Source organism: Barbatula barbatula (assembly GCF_947034865.1).
Source record: "Barbatula barbatula genome assembly, chromosome: 22".
NCBI lineage: Eukaryota > Metazoa > Chordata > Actinopteri > Cypriniformes > Nemacheilidae > Barbatula > Barbatula barbatula.
Window position 1 is genome coordinate 4,683,183 of NC_136785.1, and position 19,559 is coordinate 4,702,741.

General features: G+C 38.1%; 1 protein-coding gene across 1 annotated transcript in view; it reads right to left on the bottom strand.

Moving 5' to 3' along the window:
* Positions 1-19,559, bottom strand: part of whrna (whirlin a) — a gene marked incomplete at both ends in the record, with an annotated part of 60,629 nt that overhangs the window by 20,616 nt on the left and 20,454 nt on the right. Inside the window, 2 exons of the mRNA XM_079486759.1 lie at positions 6,385-6,510; positions 9,674-9,895. Coding sequence (XP_079342885.1) covers positions 6,385-6,510; positions 9,674-9,895 — 348 coding nt within the window. The remainder of the gene's footprint in view (positions 1-6,384; positions 6,511-9,673; positions 9,896-19,559) is intronic.

The window sequence follows — 19,559 nt, forward strand, 5'->3', positions numbered from 1 at the left end:
TCTCGTCACTCCAAAGCTCTATTCAGATGGGATTAGTTGTATAAGCAGAGGTATGGGAATATAAATACCTATAATTACCAGAACTGGTTCAGTGATTTTAATCCTGTCCAGACGTGTCAGAAATCCTTCTGCAGTTTGTGCCTGGCAGGTCAATGAGGCCTTAATACATTTTGCAGAAATTGACTGAATTTACATATTAAAGTATACAGATATTGCTTTGCAAATTGACTTTTAAAATGACAGACGGCCACAGTAACAATTACAGGATCCCACCCCCATAAAGCTCAACTGTCCGTAAAGTCCTTACTGTGGGATTTTTCCTTTTCTCTCTCTCTTTCTGGATCAAAGACACTTGAGGGTTATTAAGAAGAATCGGAGGTAATCACAATATTAATCAATTATTGACTTGATCAATTTGGACATAATATGGCTTTGTTATGCCACTGAATACAAGAAAGATGTTAAAAATCAATGCTGCAGATACCAGAACGCTCACTTTCCTTAGTGAAACACCCGATTGCTAATTCATAAGCATTTATCACTCCATTTCTCTGCGTTTGTGGGATTTCACATATAGTATACTATATACGGGGCTTACCAAGCATTGAGAATTTGTTTTTTTAAAGACTGAAAGTGGTATTTGTGCCAAATATTACAACACATTTTATCCAAATGTTAAACATTTATGAGGTGGCATATGCTGTAATTTACTGTGGATTTAAGTAAAGCTTTACATTTATATTTAATTTAATGCATGTTTGCATGTATCATTTCAAAGCATTTTGATGCTCTTTTACAATTTATTATTAGTTTTTTATACTATCTATTGTTATTATTAAACCTTTCTTTTTAATTTAACTCTTAAATTAAAAAGAGTTAAATTAACTCTTTTTTTTGTTTCAGTTTCAGTAAAAAAATTATGTTTATTTATCTTAATATGCAATCATTGTCGTTTAATTTTTTCCTTGAAATGTAGCGGTTGGCTTTCTAAAATAAAACCTGAAATAATAAACCTTGATGACGTGTCCGCCCGACAAATGCGACCTTCGAATTGAGAATTGAAAATGACGTGACTAATAAGGCAGAACAAACACACTAGTCAACTAGTAAAACACCCGCTATAATGTCGCTAAAATGTTATTTCATTAGCTACTTTTGAAGAATAGTAAGTCATGTAAGATTATGTTGTAGTATCCAATAAATAAAAAGATTCACAGCAACTTTAGACCCTTTGTCCTCTTTTAATCTACTGTTTCAGCAATCCATTCTCCCCCATTTAATCATTGTCTCTTTCCTTCTCTCTCTCCATCTTTCGTTCTTCTCATTCTCTCTGATGAATGGTTGTGCTCTGAATATTGACACCGCGCTGCCTGGCCCATCCATCCATTTATTTATCATTACACTTAATGAGCGTTTAAGACTGTCGGTCTTATAGCTGCACCAGCAGTACTCAAGGTTTGAGAAGCCACCCAGACCGACTAAAGTACAGACCCTTCCAACACTGCTGCTGGTTAAAGTACCGTATTTGTCAGTCAGGCAGAGGCGTGGCCATTTTAAAATGGATTACAAATGAGGAGAAGTGGTCACGTTCACAGTCTAAAAGGCTTTTATAAATCCAGAGGGATTTTTCGGATGATAAACGGCTTCCTCCTCTAAGAGACACAAGTCGCTGTGCTTCCTGGTTAAGGAGAAATTTTACATATCACAGTAATGGGTGTTACATGTACGACTCAACGGAGAGAAAGTTTTCAGGGAGAATGACTTTCGGCTCAAGGACTAAAGTGATTTAGCGTTACTTGACAAAGCGGAATAGGGAGTGTGTCGACACTCAATATGACTGATAAGGATCTTGACAGCTCCCAATTCTGAACGCATATGCTGTAAAATATTATTAGGGTGAAAAATCACATTGCATTGATCTAGCTGCAAATCACAGGAATACATTTTTAGGGTAATTGAAGTATAGTACACTACTTAGTAGCACTGCTTTATGAGGTCCTGTATCGAAACGAATAGGCAAGGTCAAAAACATGGCCTCATTTTTTCCTTGGTCACTTTTATGGAACATACTTTACAATATTAAAAATATAGATACAGCCGCTGAAAGAATTGAGAGACGGCTCCAACTTTGCCATTTAATCTGCATTTCTGTCAGGACCACTGTTGTCAAATAATTAAACAATAGAAATATATAAGGTTGGGGGGATTAAACTGTTCTGGGCATACTCTGCCTTGCATGGACAATGCGGCAGCGCAGCAATACATGTCCACGCACCTGGGGAACCAGAACAGTTCATGATGCATAACAAGATTAAATGATCCGACAGATACAGGCAGATAAGTAGGAGATGGAGGTGGAGGTGGGGTTTTAGTGCGGGACGATTAAGCAGCTGATAAGGAGCAGAGAAAGGCATCTTAGGCACTGCCAGAACTGACGCTACGCTTGATTTCTGCATGTATTGTGTATGTATCCAGTTCAGTGTCTGTTGAATTTCACCAAAAAAAGAAAACTCAGGAATGACTGGGTCACCCAACAGTAATGTGAAAGACAGAGAGAATACAAAGATGCATTAAAGTTATGAAAAAACTCAAGCTTATTCCACAATATATTCATTTTTTAACTAAACCTAAAATAAATGTTAAACCAGTACTATTGTGTAAACATGAATGTGAACTTTCTAACTTTGTGGTATTCAAGATCTGCAAGCGTTGCATTGTTTATCATTTTCACTACTTTGGACAGTTAAAAAAACTATATTTTCATTTGGAAGAAATGTTATCAATATTTTATAGAATGAAATAAAATAATTATTTTACCTAAACATACCTATAAATAGTAAATTGAGAAATCCTGAAAAAAAATTTGAAATGGAAAATTCGGAATAAACTATTTCCTCGGCTGTACTTCAGGAATCATTTACTCAAAACATATTGACCCTCATCAAAATCTGTATGAGAAAAATAAATGTGCACCGTAAAAAGCCCCCAAAGGATTTTTGGGATTGTACTTTTGTAAAAGGTGAAATATAGAAAGAAGGTGAAAAAAAGAAAGAAGACAAGAATGTTCACTTCAAACCATGTTAAACGGGTCTTTTAGGGATGTCTTTTTGTAAAAAGAAAAGTGTACCTTTGTACTACAAATAGAAAGAGAGCGAGAAAGAAGACATTTTTAGGATAGATACTTCAAAAGTAATTGTGTGAGTCTCAGGTGGTCCACAAAAGGAGCTAATGGATGAGCAGTTTTTCATAACGCTGACTTTCAGTAAATTATCTCTGTAAAATAAATGAAGTACTAAAGCCTTTATCCTTTTAGGGGTTTTAGTAATTTGACCATTACAAACTACAACGCCATTGCCATTAAAGTGTTTTACAGTTCTGAGGCCAAGATGTGCTCTAATTGTATTGCTCATTCACCATTCAGCAAAGTTATGGAAGACCAGCCCGAGTCCAAAGTGAAACTACAATTAATAAAATAACCTTGAATAATATATTCACAGCCTGTACACATAAAGACCATCAAAACAGAAAATCAAATCAAATACATATATGGCCAAAAATAGACATAAAGATGCTTCAATAAATGCACGGTGAATAACTGTTCCGGCTGTTCTCGGATCAGCGGAGGCTTTATGTTAAGAAACACACTTACATCTAGACACCAGAGAATTCTCAATGAGTAACCCCATTATTCAATCCAATTAAAACTCTACGGACTGAATCTTTGCCTTAAGACCTCTAACTTTAGGATTTGAGACATAGAAATCGAAAAAGTTAGAAAGGACAGCAGACGCTTGTTGCTCGTGTTGCTTGTGGGTGAAAATGTTAATGTGGCCATAATCGTTTCAGAAATAGAATTAAATTCATCCATCACTGCTGTGCCCGGTGTGCGATAAGCACATTTCTCTAAGGCAGCGTTGAATAATCGTCAGCCACACCTGATGTGCAGCATCGGTGAAATTCATCCATGCCTACAGTCCATTTTTAGTCTAGTAGAAAGCTACTAAAGGTGAAGTGTTTCATTTCTTACTGCATTAGTTAGGACAGATTTGAGAGATCAGAACACTTTTATTACGACACAATGTTTGCGCTCATTGGCAATGTCACCTTCCCAAAAGGTAGTTAAATGGAACATTAGTACAGCATATGCCTATAGTCAAGTATTATGGATCTCTTCCTTCTGTTTAAATCTCAGGTGACAAAAATAAAATGAAGCTTTTCACACAGGTCTAGGACTGTATATTTTGGGCACAAACTTTAAACAACAGACCCCTTGACCCTATCGTCATCTCATAGGACCTACTAGAAAAAAGATGTGTATGTGTTTCTCCTTCTGTTTGTCTTTATTTGAGAATGGGGTCAGAAGGTCACTGGCTGCAAACAGCGTAATAACACAATCGCTCCGAGTGTCAGACAATCCGGATGAAAGCGCTTTTCTTTACTTTGGAATGGTGGATTGTTTTTAAAGGCTATGCGCTGCTCATATTACAATACAATGACAGGAGTGACCACAGCTGTCAAACTGCAAACAGGACCAAAAAAAGAAAAACTGAAGCCTTGCAATAACTTTAGGTTATTCATTGAAAATCTTTCCAAGTGAGCATTTTGTCTTTTATAATGCAAAGGTAAATATTTCAGTTTTTTTTGTGACGATTGTGTAGTTAAACTTCATTATGATCCTTGCAGCACATTTTCTTTCATAAAATTATAATTATATATAATTAATTATAATTCTTTGAAATTATAATTCATTCGACAATGTAGAGAAAGTGTAGAATAATAAATCGAACCATATCATATTCATATACCATAGTCATATTCTCAAGAATTATTAATAAATATTGAATTATTAATGAAAAGTAATTACATTTTCTTTTCATTCCCCACAAAAAGCTATTTTCTGACTTTAGAGGAATTTTATGGACATTGTTTGGTATTATTTTGTGTTTCTTTAAAGCCTGTGGTCAAGACGTGTAGTTCACAATACATCACTTTATGAAATACCATTCAATGCTTTTTTAATTGCAGGAGCTATCATTAAAAAAATTTCCATTGAACTTTAGAACTGCATTGAGTTATAATAGATACATTTTTCATACTGTTGATGCATGTATGCAAGTGCAGCATTCATGAGGTTGTTTATCACATACGTGGCATGATATATGCAGGCGAGGCCGCTTTTATGTTTGCGGACCTCACAGCAAAACTGGGACATTGTAAACAAAGTCTGCTGCCAAACAGGCACCCAGAAACCCATTTCTCATCTCTCTTCAAAACAGACGTTTGGTCTTAAGATAAAACACCCAACTCTCTCTCACTGCACGGACAGTGTCTGTACCGTCCTCCTCCCAGACTGTCATCGCCTCTCTGTGAATTCAAAGGTTGTACACAATGCAATCTGTCAGCGTGAAAAAGTCGGAAACTTTTTCATAACGATGGTATTTACCTCACAATGAGAAATGGAATTGAATAACACAATGAACCCAGAACGTCCAAGAAAATGATTTCGATAAAGACTCCATAAAGAAAAGCTGGAGAAATTCACAGTGGATTGCGCCCATTCTGCTTTCATACACCTAAACTAGTAAGCAGTGGGAGGATTAAAACAGATGGACACTTTGAAGTATTCAACAAACGTTTTTAACCAAGAAACAGTCTCTGATTCACAAAGAGTTCTACTGTGCGGGCTAAATCTCCCTCATTTACTCAAATCCATCACAAACAGAAAGAGACGGTGACAGTCTTACACACGCTCACACGTCTAAATGAATTATCTAAATGAAGACATTCCACGGACTTTTATTGTTCTTATACACAGCTTCTTATAAATACTACAACCAAACCATAAAAGTAAACATTTAGCATTTTAAAATATGGAAAAAAGAAATTCGGACAAATGAGGACGTCCCCAGTGGAAGGTTTTTCCCCAAACTATAGTGGGTTCACATAACCACCCACTGACACCTTAACAAAGCATCCCAGAATGCATCTCACGAAGGTGGTTAAGATAATACCCAGAGTTCGAAGCATGATTACCTAAAAGAAAGTAAAATTTACGATTTTTGTCATTACACAATTATGAAACTCGCACTTCATTGTTTTGATAATTTTAGACTATTATTCTAAAATGTGGAAAATAGTGAAATGACTGAAAGAGAACTGGTGTGTCAAAACCTTTGAAAGCAAGCACAGATAAACCAAACGACTTAAGAGAGAAAAATCAAGAAGAAAATGAAAATAATACTTTTAAAGAGTGGACGGAGAAACGTTGGACCTGGATGGAGTTTGAAATGTTTGCAACAGTGCTGCTATTAAAGCAGATTATTGTAAGTGCAAGCAAACTGTATACTGTAACAATAGCAACGTGACAATACAATAAAATTGTACCTTCAGTCCCCCGCACTCTGCTGCAGACCCCCGGTCCACTCCTGTGATGTAGATGCCCAAAGAATATTCAGCCCCCCCACGAATCATAAGACCCAAAGAACGGCCATCGTCCAAAACCAGATTCACCTGTGGAGGAGATAAAAAGAGCCATGAGAGGACTGAATGATACTTAATCAGCAAATGAATGCGCTGTGCTGAGTGTGCATCCATTAGTGAGGTTGCATCTATTTTCAATACACACGCACATGCCCTGTGAACTGCCACGAATTACCTAAACATTACGGTTACCTATGCAAGACTAAAATATATCCCCAGCGCAAATGTGTTATTAAAATTCACCTCTCAAACAGAGAGCAGCTATTACAGCATCTACGCTCCATAATTCCTTACTCTGACAACCCATACAAGGTTTAGCTGAACCAGCAAAACAACAATATGTGAGTCACCCTCGACCTCTCAACACCCACTGCAGAAAAGCAACAATAGTCCTGTGATTGCCCTGCATCGTAGAAACCCCAAAGAGCCAAATCAAACAGCTCCGTCCACGAGGTCACTGGAGCCCCTGTGCACTCTGGGATATGAAAGAACCGGCCGCCCACCAGCACGTTGGTTAAAGGTTACCAGTAGCCATCCCTGAAATGTCAGAGTGGCGTAGGGCCGTACTGCATTTGCTGTGTGTCATTGTTCATAATGCCACACATTTATAAACGTCAGCGCTGTGAATAGGTCTTAATATATATTTTGCTATGTTTAGTTCTAAAGCCTGCTGGCAGCTGCATAGGTGACGGCTTCCAACGGCGCTTACTGGAAGTTCTGTTCAGCACCCAGGAATTTGTCAGAATTACCCATCGAATTGCTTTGCCACGACGCGGGGGCGAGCAAACAAGGCTGTAAATCAGGGTGGAGCGCTTTTGCTGCGCTGTGCATTACCGAATGCTGCCGGCGTGCTTCACTAGCATGACGCATCCACCTTCTGTCGGCCCGCGAAAGAACGTACGCTCGTCAATAGCCTTGGTAGATTTACACCTGCGAGTCATAAAACTCTCCCTATAATCCCATTTAGCAAATTTTGTCACGTAAGAACAAAGGAAAAAACGGAGCGAGGAATAGCGGTGGGTCAAATACGAGAAAAGGGACGTGCTCAGGACTGTGACGATATGAATATAACGAATGATTAATAAAGAGATGAAAAGGTTCTCGCATTGAAAAGGAGGCAGGATGGAATTAATTTGTTTCCTGTGGTCTTAAAAATGCATTAAATAAAAAGATTGATTGCTTAATTTCCCAAGTGCTTATAGGACCTTAGGCAAATGGAAAATAAAATGGTTTTTAACACTTTCATTTCTTTTTTTCTTTCATTTATATTGTTTAAAATTCATAACGGCGCACTTGCGTGTGACTGCAGACATCTTGGTTTCGTTCAGGTCTGATGGAGGCATAGTAACGGTGGCACAGACGGCCTTCTTAATGTTTCATACATATTCAATAATCGTCTGATTAAACACCTCGTCCAAAACATTAATCCTCTGGTTTGGATTTGCTTGTTTTAGACGGCATTGTTCTAAATTGACAACATCAAACAGAAAGGCTTTATCTGCGGAGTACACATTGTGCACATATTTACAAGAGAGATTTTTATAAAATGCAAAAAGAGGGCACGAGCAACAAACATGTGCACGCACACACATCATATATTTCTGGAAAAGAGTCATTTAGCATTTAAGACTTGACAAAAAATGTACTCATGACATCCCTTATAGGATTCAAAACAACAACATATTGGTTTCAATTCTAAAGCCCTCTTCACACCAAAAATAATAGCGATAACTATAAAACTCTATAAAATTATCTTTATAATCGAAGAGAATTGCAGCATACGAAACAGAGGAACAGAGGAACGATATCGTTGGCTTCACCATTTCTACAACAGTCTTAAAGAAGTTGCTTCATGTTGTAATAGAATTGGCTGAATAAATAATTTGGAGGAGTATACCTTTGGTTCTTCTATGGCATCTCTGTCAAGAACCCTTTGTAAAATATAAGACTAAATTTAAAGTTTCCTATACATTCAACCCGGCCAAAATATTCCAAGTGAGACAATGAAATCACAGTCTCAAAGAACTATCAGGTAAAACATTATGCAGCTTATAAATCTCTGTCTTAAAAACGCTCTATTGTCCATTAGCTCTCGCAAATGACCACAGATACTTTAGTCCAGAGATAAATTCATTTGACAGTGGATAAATGATGACTTATAGAAAGGGGCATAAGTCCAACGGCACTCTGATCCTAAAGACGTTGTCATCAGCTGGCACAGATAAAACGGAGAGCTTGGGATTATGAAAAATAGCATACACTGCATTTCATGAAAGACGAGGCTAATCTTTCATCTGTACCCCTCTTACGCTCCAGTGAAATCTCATCTCCGTAATGACAAAACGCTCAACATATAACAAAGCAGAGCTCTTCAACTTCACAAGAACTCCAAATCGACATCCGTAATTAAAGCTGATGAGCTGTAAACAACACAAATTTCTACGTTGAGTGTTTAAAAACTCTTCAGCGTTTTCTTGTATTATAAGAGCTAAATTACTAATCGTGGCCATACGCAGTGTTTATGAATGACTTTCTTCTGCAAAACACAAAAGAAGATATTTTGAAGAATGCCGATAACCAAAAACAGTTGGTCCACATTGACTTCTATTGTGTGAACACAAAAGCAATACGGGTTAATGGGCACTTTTGTGTTCTGCAAAAAGAAAGCCATATGGGTTCAAAATGACAAGAGGGTGAGTAAATGATGACAGAGTTTTTGTTTTTGGGTGAACTATCACTTTACGTGTGGCTGATAGGTTCCTATAGTAGGTGTATTGCCAACATGATCTCACAGGAATCTGACTGTATGTCTTTTACGTGGTGGCAAATTCGTATAAATTCATACAATGTGAATCGTAGAAAATCATACGATTCTAGCAATACTGAGGCTCCTCCCCTAACCCCAAATCTTAAACCTTACATCACTGGCTTGAAAGCCAATTGTACTAACACGTACAAATAAGATTGAACAAAATTATGCAAATGTCTCACCTCGTAAAATATGTACTGATTCCCATCAGATTGTGTTGGTATTACTATAAATGCGTTTCCCCACTGTATGTGAGACTTTCTTCTAGTTCTATGGTAACTAAAGTAAATCAACAGTGTTCTTCAGATGAATTTTACAAATCAACCATATTCCACACTTGCTGCTCTTTGACGTTTTGATACATTTCATTAGGCCCTTCTTCACCTTCTTCTCATCACCGTCCTGCAGAAGCTGCATGTGGCTGCGACCCTGACTGTTGGACCGGCGCAGTGTGGCGCTGCGATGCTCCACCAGCAGGTCAGGAGGTGGTGAAACGCTGCGGCCCTGCGGATCCACCCAAGTGTAGACGTGGTTTGTGACATAGCCGCCGGGGATCCGCCCCACGGATCGCACCGACATGCAAAGCTTTTTGCTTCCCTTCAGCACCTGAGTGAGAGAGAAGAGGTCAGTCTTCTTTGTCCGCGGAGTTATTCATGTGACAATATTAACTGTTCCATATGATGACGTGCTTTTTCACCCATGCAGTACTGTTTACTATACGGCTGCACCTACAACAACAAAAATAAAGATTTTACTCAAATTGTGTGCTTGTAGTTTAACTGGTTGTTGGATAAGGATGGCAGGTCAACCTGGTATTTACCAGCCAGAAACCAGTCAGCATTGTCTAAAACACAGGTACTAGGTTTACTTTACAACAAACTTTTATTTTAATGCCAGACACACAAAAAACTTCAATCTGTTAAATTACTGAATGTCAATTGGCAACATGTGACAACCTTTTTTAAAAATAAAATGCAAAAAACTAAATATTCTCACTGAAACAATATACATTTTACCAAGCGGCTGTTCAAAAACCATTTACATTAAACTACTAAAGTACTAAAGCATTATTGAAACATTAATAAAGATGCATTATCACAACGGTATTAGCGCTATAATATAATCTAAATACACAGTCGGGACGACTAAATGAGTCTTTGAACCCTTCAAACAAACACACGCGCCGGTGGATCTCCTCTCAGACATTACGGGACTGATGGAGGAACGTGACGATGAACTAACAGCTCCTGCGGCGTTTGGCTCATTGGTCTTCGATAGCCTGCTATGCTCACTATCATTGTGCAGATCAAGTGTAGTGCCGCTTTCACAGCGGGATGCAACAGATTCAGCTGACTGTGAAATGACACTGTTCTCACTTCTAAAACACACATGCGCAGCTATGGCACATTGGCATCTCACCATGGTCCCAGCACTTTCCCTGTTGGGCTCATCTCAGAAAACTTCCGGCTTCACAATATCTACTTACCATGCAGCTCAGACTTCAACCCATCCTTGGGCGTTTTTTTTTCTACGTTGTGCGTCTCTGACCTACTTTTTCCAAATGTTTATTGAGTTCTTTGAGTGCCAAACCACCACAGTCTAGATTGGTAGTGTAACAAAATAAAATTGCTTATTCGTGAGTCATTCCCCCAAACAGCGACCATCAGAAACATCAATAAGGGCTTCTTCGTCGTTAATCCTAAAAAATGGTTCAACGGCCGACGTTAGGATTTATTTCCGACTTAATCTGCCCGGTAAGCATCTGGTTTGGTCTCTTGCATGGGACAGGATTTTTCAAAGTTATTTACCGAGGTGGGGATGGAGGGATGTTGGAGGAGAGACAAAACGCAGGCAGAATGGAATGACAGAAAAACTTAACATGAGAGAGGTAGAAGAAAGAGAAAATGAAGAGAATGAGGGTCAAGAGGCAAAAACTGCTCTGTACCCACTGTGAATACTAAGAAATGAAATGCAGGATGGCAGTGACGATCTTAATGCACCATCTCTGTTCTGTCACACTGTCTGATGGAGAGAGAGAGAGAGAGAGAGGGAGAGAGAGAGAGAGAGATATTGAGGCATGAGATTGCACGCTAAAATGTCACCTTAGGAAAGCAAATAATGCAGTATGTGAAAAAAAACGAATTAGGAAAAACCCACCGAAAGATGTGAAGGAAGTAATAAAAGAAAATGTGATACTTAGAGAAACGTGAGATATTCTGTGTTTCATTTATCTTGAACACCAAACCAAAATCCACCACAAAGTGAGTTTAAACAGGTCAACTGTGCTCAAATACCACTGCCCCCTAAGTGCTTTAAGTAAAGTACCAGCATTCATTTCACTATATCTGCAATTTAAAGAGTCAATTCAGGTGTCTGGATTGCATTAGCGGTGTGATGCTGTACGGTCTCTGTAAAGTATAACAGATCTCAGTTGTCTGCTACATCCTTCACAACCTACAGCAGCAATACCGACCTGCAAGATTAAGAATTACACCACGCAAACTGATTAAATGATTTACATAACTCTTACGGTGCAAGAATAGCTATCTTAAAGCCAACATGTAATCGCATTCACACCTCATTTCTCTCCTTTAATGTGATGCATTTCAGAGTGAAATGAGTTATTCAATGAGAAAAAAGTACTCCGGGACTTATTGGATCATGAAAAGTGAGAGTTACATAGAAAATGGAGATGGATCTGAATTTAGGCTTTTTTAAAACAAAGCCTGAATAGATATCAGGCTATTGGTTCATATTATCTAATAGCCTGTGTGGCCTAGATGACATCAGCCGAAAGGAAAGTCTTTTCAGTGGCAGAGCAAAATACTGTTTAACTTTTTATATTTTTCATTTTGAAAGTGAACCATTCCTTTAATTTGTACATTTAAAGGCGTAAACACCTAAAGCTAATTTGCAAAGCTCATACATGTGTTTCCACATTTTATGGGGATTTTTTCTATCCCAAAAAACTAAACACACTAAACACTAAACACTAAACACTAAACACTAAACACTAAACACTAAACACTAAACACTAAACACTAAACACTAAACACTAAACACTACTAAACACTAAACACTAAACACTACTAAACACTAAACACTTAACACTTAACACTTAACACTTAACACTAAACACTAAACGTAACGTAATTAAATACAATTAAATATAATACATATTATTTAGGTTGATTTATAAGCTGTTTTTCAAAAAAATGTCCCCATAACGTACAGTTTATCCTTACCTTGCATTCACACACACAGAGAGCTGCTGGCAGCCATATCTATTTAATATTTCCAGTGGGGATGATAAACTATCCAAGAACAGAATGAGAAATCAAGCTGTAAACTGTGAATGTTAGAACATGATGCTGGGTGTGCACTGACCAGCTGGCGCAGATACTGAAGCAAGCAGAAAAGTGTTGAACGCATACATAAACAGACAATCTGTGATCGTTTCTTAGAATTAACATGACAAAACGAGGCCAATTAGATGATCACAAAGAGTAATTAGGTCTGGTTAGCGGTGGCGTGTGTTCAGAATGTGATTACGCAGACGGGTTGAAAGACAGAGGGGACGTTTGCATGTGATTGAATGGTTTGGGATGGAGACCAGGAAGACAGTGAGTCAACAATATTATAGAGTCAATGGAGTATAAAGTGTTGAATGAAAGATTAGGCATTTCTGGGCTGCTGAGACATGCGCACATGGGATCTCCGGGCACCTGGACTAGTGTCTACATTTGTCAAGATTGGGGAGAAGTATATGCTTTTCGGCCAATGGCAGGCAAGGGGGTGTTCAGTAAGACCTGTGGTGACCAGAAATAACATTATCTTTATGCATCTGAACATATCATCACCATTCAAACCATTTCACTCAGAATACAATTATTTCAGAAAAATTGAAATGTTTTCAGTTTCTACATCCGAGAACAACAACAGTAAACGGATACTAAGTTATTCCAAACCTGTATGAATGTCTTTTTTCTGATGGACACAAATATTTGAAAGTATAATTCACGACAGAATTTTCATTTTAAGGTGGAGTATCCCTTTAACTAAAGTAATGAAGGAACATTCATCCAGATGAGAAAAGCACAATTAAAACAGTTTACACACTCGCCGCATGCTTAATTGTCCTAGCAATGTTATTAAGATGCAACTATGCATCTAAACTACGCAGATAAAAAGATTGACCTACAGTTTATAAATGACAAGCTGAGCAAGTTTAAACGCTGTAGAGCTCGAGAGAGGCAACGTTAAACTAGCGATAAAAACTGACGGATAAGAACAACAGCGTGTTAATAGTCAGGTCAGTTTGAAACAACAAATTCTAGCTTGCATCAGTTTGCTTGCAGCCAATCCAAATTCGGTCATCTGACAGAGCATCAGTTTTGTAAACCATTCTGTTCTCACTTTACGTCAATTCAAATCAATATATTCCCAGCATTCTCTGACCTAGTATACAATCTAATGTGCAGCAACTCAAATTTTTTGGTGATTTTCTCTTCCCACAGGAGAGGAATAAGAGCGGACACACAGCACTTATTGGTAAAAAAATGCAGGAAAATGCACATTTGCAAAAGTACGAATGCTGGCTGTCTCTTTGCACCCACACTGACCGTCTAACTGTGACTGGCCATTACCACCCCTCGCTCCCCCAGGGCATAACCGCATAAGCAAAATACTGTCCACCAACATAATTACTAAAGAATCTTTCATTCTGTCATTTCATTGAGATAGTTTGACAACAGGTGCAACAAAACACAATGTTCCTCACTAGGAATGCATCAAATTAAGCAGTGAAATGTCAAAAAGTGCACAAAATATCAGGAGTTGCTGGCTGTGAGGTCTGATCTAGTTTGACAGCTCTGGACAGAGATAACATCCTTTCCACAACTGTGGCGTGATATGCTTGAGGGATCGATCTGACAACAGTGAGTTGCTTCTGCAAACCTCTTCATAGATCACTTCTCTCCGCATCCCAGCTGCTTGTCTCACATCTTATTCTTATTTATGAGTCATTTTACAAAACTCGGCACTATGGTGGGACGACAAAGAATTCTAGGAAAGGAAACAGAGCGAGAGAAAGGGAGTGCTTGACTTAAGGGCAGATTTTGTTCTTGAATCAAGAGATAGATGAGGGGATTTTTTTCCCGTCGACTGAAACACCGGAGAATAGTTCGAGGCTTTGCAAACAACAAAAGCAAACATAGCATGGTGGGCCATGCTAATACGCAAACAACAATATCATCTCTCGGTGCTGGTTAAAGACGTTTATGTCAGGGTAAATTGATTTAGCTAAATCCAAGCTGACAGGAGCCAAGATAAACATTATAGCGCTCGCTTTAAATTCACAAAAAGGCTGAATCACACTTTAGGCTGCTTCGAATATTAAACGGTTAAACCACAAGCAAACAAAGTAAACGTCAGAAATAGGACATCTGCATGCGCATTTATATCCAAGGCATCTGTATGGGAGACCCTCTCTGCCATAGACCCCATGAGTAGACCAGGGCTGTCGCAATACATTACACACAGAAATGTTATTATATATTAATTGAAACATGTATGTAAGCACTCCGTATAAACATAACAATAAATAAAGATGATGTATGTATATTATATATAACATATTAACAAATTATATATTTATAATATTATATAATAGAGATACACACACATATCGGCCTATAATCCGTTTCTGACAGCTTAATCGGCTATCAATGGAGAAATCGGTGAGTTTATATTAGATATATAGTATATATACACAATTATGCTATTAGTCAAATCATTATAGTTATCTTTAATTTAGTTTATTTTAAGTTTTTTTAGTTTTTTTGTCATTAAATCAAACTCAAAGTAAGAGTGTAAGGGGGTACTCTGGCTTTTAAGGAAAAAAAGTGCAAAAATGCCACCTATTACTGTCACCCAGATACCGGCACAATATTTTCATATGTGTAGTACTAACACAATATCATTAAAATTATTGTCAATACCGGTAATATGCAACACCCTAAAAGTAGACTAGCCTATATCATACAGGGCAGGAGTGCTTCGATAAGGACGTATGCTTAAGCAAAGAAATAATATAAAGAGTCAAATGCAATCAACCATAAAGCCATTTACAGTACATGTATAGCATAGCAAAAATAACAAGAGTAAGTCATTTAGCACAGGTAAGCTACGCTTACACACACATGAACAAATCCATAACTCAATGTTCACAGAGAAGAAAGATTACGCTGAATAAATGTACCAGACTCAGGTGGTGCACTATCTAGAAGCAGGAGAAGATCTGTTATCGGCTTCAGTCAGCTACCAGCAGTGCTGTCAAGCTAAAGCTGATCCATACCCCTCAATGGGCCATAGCATGGTTACTAGGTGCTATGTGTCATTCAGCAGACTTACGGGGACCAAACACACAAACCAGAAACTCGCATGCATATAGAGAGGACTTGAAGGAAAATCTAGTCATACAGTTTTGAGATCACAGATGAACACACTAGGGAATATAATCATAAAATACCACTTCTTTCTTGAAATCCTATCATATGAATTAGTAAATGGTACTACTGGCAGTGTGTTCTCTATGCCCTATTTGGTTATGGTATGATATCTTATTTTCTCACTGCCTTGAAAGGGAAGATCTCTGAAAGTGAGAACGAGATGAGTATCTAGATCTTAATAATGTTTCAAACTGTGCTCAAATTGGCTCAAAATTATGAAAACATCCCCATTATTAAAAAAGCTAGGATATCTGAAAGTGAGGGAGAGATAGAGAAAGAGAGAATCACCAGATGTTAGCATTGCAGAACGAGAACAAAACTGCAACGGCTGTGATGTCAACAACACAAATTGTTAACAGTTCTTATGTGTTAAGATTTTCTATAAAACACTATACAGTAAAATGTGTTAACAGTTTATATACTGTTTATATAATGATAGTGAAAATTTGAGAGCTGCAGTACAGCAAAGGAGAGTCACTTTAAGTAACAACTTACCAGCCACAATATAGCTATAAGAACTTTAATTTGCAACGGTCATGACATATTTCCCCAGTTAATTTCACCTTCCTGTTCCCCAGCTATCACCGCACAGGCTACATCAGTTCATTATTCGTGCTTTGGAAGATAGAGAGTGACCCTGGGACCACACGGCCAGCGTGTGTGAATGGCAAGCTGGGAAGAGCTGTTGACCCGGGGCTCAAAACCATCCATCTCCTCAAGCTGGACTGGAGGGGAAAAACAGACGCGTGGAACTCCTCCATTATTACAGAAAAAGTGCAGTTAATCACTTTTCCTCCTAATAGACATGGGACCAGAAGAGAAGAGAGGAACACTGTGCTTTTTTGATAACACTTGAATCAAAAGCAAGCACGAATCAGGCTGAGTGTTTATCATCGCAACGCTGCTTCCAGAAGCCTAAGACTGCCGCTGGTTCAAATTGAGCTTCTCAATGGTCCAAACAGCTCTCGGAGGAGCTTTAAGAAACACATTATTGTCCATATCTCCTCTATGTTCTATTATGTTGCTGAATGGACTGGAAATACTGAGTTTCTCTGACTAAAAGCAATCTGCAATAGCTCCAGTATTAATCAGCAGGTTCAATTCAGGGTGAGATGAGAATTTTACTGCTATTAAATGTTGACTGCTGGCATCTTTCTGTATTTTCATATTTTAGTCCCCTTTCAAAACCAGAGCAAAAACGGAACTTGAGAAGTGAAAAAAAAAGAAGTGAGTTCTCTTTGCATTCACACCGCTGGCCTTGAAAATGGACTCATACTTCTCGTATGATTCGTCTATGACTTAGTTTTTTGAAACTTTGTTTAAAAGTTACTGCCTCAAAAGTTACCGCGTTTCCTGTTCTACTTTGTAAAAGCAAAGAGCATTGAGACAAAAGAAAATTAATGAGATCATTAATGAGAACACAACATAAGCAGACAACAGATAAACAGACACAAAAAAACTGCACGCTTTAAATCTTAAGGATAATAAATATAGATGACAAGACAGCTTTGTATTGTAACTTTGCAAAAGCCCTTTATAAATGCATAAATGTGAAAACGAAAGGCACCCGATTCCCATTTGCATTCTTTCCTGTATCTTTTCTCTCTTTCTTCTTATGCTATGACAATTGTACAGCACATTGGTTGGCTTGGGCCACACTTCAATGTGCTTTATAAATAAATAACTTACATTTTAACTTAATGGATGTTTTATGTAAACTGCAGCTAAATGTTAAGCCGATAGGTTCTGGGTTTTAAAGCGGCTGTAACTCAGTTAATCTCGTGTTAATCTTGAGTATTTACAGAATAGAATCGCACCCTTCAAATATAGTCTTTAGTTTGATCACATTTATTAAAGACAGATAAGGCTGTACGATTATTTCCGAAAACATGTGACGCGTGTGGGGGAGGAGGTGGAACTAAAGCACGTGCGCACACATTGCCAAGAAAACACAGACATCAGTTATACTTACCGCGTGCGGTTCATCTTTTAGCGCTGGGATCGCCGCTCCATCTATCAGTTTCAAACGATCTCCAAATCCAGCGTTTTATCCACCGTTTATATAACATTCATCACCCAAATGCAGCGAACAAACAAATACAGCTGAACTTCGCGAGCATTGTGCTCTCTCTCTCTCTCTCTCTCTCTCTCTCTCTCTCTCTCTCTCCTGCACACAAGTGAAAGTGACTTTAAGATGTAAGACAAAATGCCTAGTTTCACAAATAGTGAATGTGGCCATGACAGCCAATATTAGCACTTTATTTACAAAGTCCTTAAACTGTAATCAAATGTGTTATTAGAGAAGTGTGAACTACGGTAAGAAAACAAAATGTACTTGTCAGGCCAGACTGAGACAGGTCACATGACTCAACTTTCTGTCTGCTTGTTTTCTTTCATCTTATGTAAGTTGATTGGCAATGCTGTTTCTTGATTCTGTTCAATTGGGAACATCTGATTGAATCAGATTTTCGGCGTCCTCTATGGAAGTGTACATATTTAGAGTATGTGTGTGTGTAAGTGTAGACAGAGATGAAGTGATGCCTGTGGTCTGAATCTACACTGCTGCAGGCTGCTTTCTCTGATACGTTCAGTGGTCATCTATGCGTAAAATTAACTCCACCACCTGCGTTTCTGTCCAAAGGGAATGCTCACACACAAGACACACTCGCACGCACGCACGCACACAAACACACACACACACAATAACCGAACACAAACAAACAAACAAACACTCAAGTGTTTTTTATCCAAAATGTGAGAAAGTTTTAAGATGCAATTCAATGAATTCAGTTACAACAATGCTATTTCATATTATTGATCAAATAAATCCCTGCATGCTCAATAAAATATTATATATTCCCAAAAAATTATTGATAATCTTCTGTGGTTATACATTGTCTATAAGCCTAAATTCTGACTACCCTAATCTTCGTTAAATTATGTAAAACCAGACATATAAAATATGAATGAATAGCCTAATATTCTTATAAAGGACAATATAACAGTAAAATAATTGAGATTAAAATAGAAAAGGAAAACATTTAAGAAACAAGTAAAAGTAATGACAAATATTACACTGTAGACACCTTTCTCTGTGGAAGACTCGAATTTGAATGTCTAAATGGGTCTATTGGTGTAATAGTGGACAAAAACAACCATTATATAAAAAGTGTTGCTATTAAACTACTGTAGCTCTGCAGTCATTTCTTGGTAGCAAGGCACGATCCATTCCAGGTGATGCCTACAGTACATTAACTCCTGCAACTGTGATTTCTCAGAAACCCTCATTTCTTCTTTTGAACACAGTATGCCTGCCATACACGTTTATGTTAGAATTCAGTCTGTAATTGTGTTTCTAGTCCTAATTTTGAATGTCGTTTTCGGTTTTGCAGGTCTGGCCAATCGGATCGAGCACATATAGGTGGGCCGACTGTCAGGATCGCTTCATTAGTGGCTTGTCAGTGTCATTTGCGGCCTTTTCAACCAGGTCCAATTATGGTCCACCCACCACCTTTACAGTGAAAGGAGCAGACGTGCGTGAGTCACACGCCGCCGTGTCAGGCCCTGTTGCAAAGGGAATCAAATCACTCGGCAAATGGAAGCCAGATTTAATTATATACAGTAAGAGACAACGGCACACTCTGATACATATGTCCACCTACAGGACACCTGCTGGACCAATTCAATATAGTGATGAATAAATGAACAAAATGTCTCATTAAGAAATTTCTAGAAATTGACTCGTGCTGTGCCTTGTACAG